The 2,924-nt window shown below is 66.4% G+C and overlaps 1 protein-coding gene across 1 annotated transcript; it reads left to right on the plus strand.

The window, feature by feature from the left end:
- Positions 1–146: 146 nt before the first annotated feature.
- On the plus strand, positions 147–2,276 carry FZD9 (frizzled class receptor 9). The gene has a single exon (XM_027669007.1). It carries the CDS (start codon positions 147–149, stop codon positions 1,899–1,901), a length of 1,755 nt encoding a protein of 584 aa, XP_027524808.1. The 3' UTR covers positions 1,902–2,276.
- The last annotated feature ends 648 nt before the right edge of the window (positions 2,277–2,924 follow it).

Genomic DNA, 2,924 nt, shown 5'->3' on the forward strand with positions numbered 1-2,924 from the left:
CATGGCGCGGGCCGGGGCCGGGGCCGGGGGCTGCCCCGGCGCGGCGCCTCCAGCACCGCAGCGATCGGCCCCGTGGCGGCGGGGGCGGCGTGCCCGGGCGATGGCGGAGCTGTAGCAGCCGCGGGGCCGGTGCGGGCGGGCGGGCGATGGCGGCGGCGCGGCTGCGGGTGGCCCTGTGGGTGCTGTGGCATTTCGGGGTGGGGGGTCGCGGCTTGGAGCTGGCGGGGCTGGAGGGCCCGCGGGGGCGCGCGGCGCGGTGCCAGCCCGTGGACATCCCGATGTGCCGCGGGATCGGGTACAACCTGACCCGCATGCCCAACCTGCTGGGGCACGAGAGCCAGCGCGAGGCCGCCCTGAAGCTGCACGAGTTCGCCCCGCTGGTGGAGTACGGCTGCCACGTCCACCTGCGCTTCTTCCTCTGCTCCCTCTACGCGCCCATGTGCACCGACCAGGTGAGCGCCAGCATCCCCGCCTGCCGCCCCATGTGCGAGCAGGCCCGCCACAAGTGCGTCCCCATCATGGAGCAGTTCAACTTCGGCTGGCCCGAGTCGCTCGACTGCAGCAGGCTGCCCACCAAGAACGACCCCAACGCCCTGTGCATGGAGGCCCCCGAGAACGCCTCGGCCGCCGAGCCGCACAAGGGGCAGGGGATGCTGCCCGTGGCCCCCCGGCCGTGGCCGCCGGGCACCGCCGCCGAGGGCCGGGGTCCCAACGGGCTGGGGGCCTGCGACAACCCCGAGAAGTTCCAGTATGTGGAGAAGAGCCTCTCGTGCGCGCCCAGGTGCTCCCCCGGGGTGGACGTGTACTGGTCCCGGGAGGACAAGGACTTTGCCTTCATCTGGATGGCCGTCTGGTCCACCCTCTGCTTCGTCTCCACCGCCTTCACCGTCCTCACCTTCCTGCTCGACCCCCACCGCTTCCAGTACCCCGAGAGGCCCATCATCTTCCTCTCCATGTGCTACAACGTGTACTCCGTGGCCTTCATCATCCGCTCCGTGGCGGGGGCTGAGAACATCGCCTGCGACCGGGAGAACGGCGAGCTCTACATCATCCAGGAGGGGCTGGAGAGCACGGGCTGCACCATCGTCTTCCTCATCCTCTACTACTTTGGCATGGCCAGCTCACTCTGGTGGGTCATCCTCACCCTCACCTGGTTCCTGGCCGCCGGCAAGAAGTGGGGACACGAGGCCATCGAGGCCCACAGCAGCTACTTCCACATGGCCGCCTGGGGCATCCCAGCCATGAAGACCATCGTCATCCTCACCATGAGGAAGGTGGCGGGGGACGAGCTCACGGGGCTGTGCTACGTGGGGAGCATGGACGTCAGCGCCCTGACCGGCTTCGTCCTCATCCCCCTCTCCTGCTACCTGGTCATCGGCACCTCCTTCATCCTCACCGGCTTCGTCGCCCTCTTCCACATCCGCAAGATCATGAAGACGGGCGGCACCAACACGGAGAAGCTGGAGAAGCTGATGGTGAAGATCGGGGTCTTCTCCATCCTCTACACCGTCCCGGCCACCTGCGTCATCGTCTGCTACTTCTACGAGCGGCTGAACGTGGATTACTGGACGCTGCGGGCGCTGGAGCGCGGCTGCCTGCGCCTGCCCGGCCGCCGCGCCGCCAACTGCTCCCTCGAGGCCTCGGTGCCCACCGTGGCCGTGTTCATGCTAAAGATTTTCATGTCGCTGGTGGTGGGCATCACCAGCGGGGTGTGGGTGTGGAGCTCCAAAACGCTGCAGACCTGGCAGAGCCTGTGCAACAGGCGGCTGGGCGTGAGGACGCGGGGCAAGCCCTGCAGCGGGGTCAGCTGCGGCGGGGGGCACTGCCACTACAAGGCCCCCACGGTCATGCTGCACATGACCAAGACGGACCCGTACCTGGACAACCCGACGCACGTCTAGAGAGGGGGGGCTGACCCCCACCGCCACCAGCGCCGGGGGAAGCGGCCTCACGGGTAAGGGGCGAGGGCAGGGGCTGCGCGGCGGCGGGGGGGCACGGTTTGGGGGGGTGGGCGAGGCCGCGGGACCCCCCCAGCACCACTCACTGACAAGTAGCTGCTTTTTCCTAGAGGTTGTTTTGTTGTTGTTGCTGTTGCCAAATCCAGTGACTCTTCTAACGCTTTCTTTGGGGGGGGACGGCGGGGACGGGGCAGGGGGAGGAATAATCCATCCGTGTTTATTTAATTCTGTAATTTATTTTAGATTTTTTTTTTTTTTTAATCATTAGCTGCGAGGAATGGAAAAAACAATAAACCCTGGATGTGTTATTTGAACCGAGCTTGGTGCTGTTTGCAGGGATTTGAGGGGGTCAAGAGCTGCCCCCCCCGGGACCCTCTGAGCTCGGCAGGGCTCTCGTGCCAGGCCAAGCCGTGCTGGCCCATGCCGGGGTGCCACTGGCTCTGGCAGGAGTGTGGTACTGGGGGTCCCTCCATCCAGCTCCCCCCGTGGCTTCCCTGGGGCCGCTTCTGCCTCCCGGCGAGGAGGAGGAGGAGGGTTTTCCTGTGCTGTCACACTTAACGAATCATCTTTTCCACTCCGCGCTCTGAAGGTGATTTGTGTCGGTGCCATCGGCTGCCGGGGCCTCTGTGCCAGGCTGAGGGGCTGCGAGGGGGCAGGCCAGGGGCCAGGGTGATGGGCTGGGGGCACGGGACCTTGGGGCAGAGAGGGCTCAGCTTTGATGTCCCCCGCAGAAGCCCGAGGTGCGGGTAATGGAAACTTCTGGGCAGCTTTATTTATCCTCCGCTCTGGTTACAATCCCAGCTCGCCTTCCCCATTGTCCGGAGGGAAATTCAAGCCTCAGCTGGTGCTGCCGGGGCTGGCGGGGGGGAGCTGGGGCTGGCGGGGCACGGGGCAGGCAGCACAGTGCCTTCGTGGAGGCTTCGGGGTGGAGAACTGCCCACCTTGCCCCGAGACACCTCGGGCTGC

This window comes from Corapipo altera, unplaced genomic scaffold (assembly GCF_003945725.1).
Source record: "Corapipo altera isolate COAL_440 unplaced genomic scaffold, ASM394572v1 187, whole genome shotgun sequence".
Classification (NCBI taxonomy): domain Eukaryota; kingdom Metazoa; phylum Chordata; class Aves; order Passeriformes; family Pipridae; genus Corapipo; species Corapipo altera.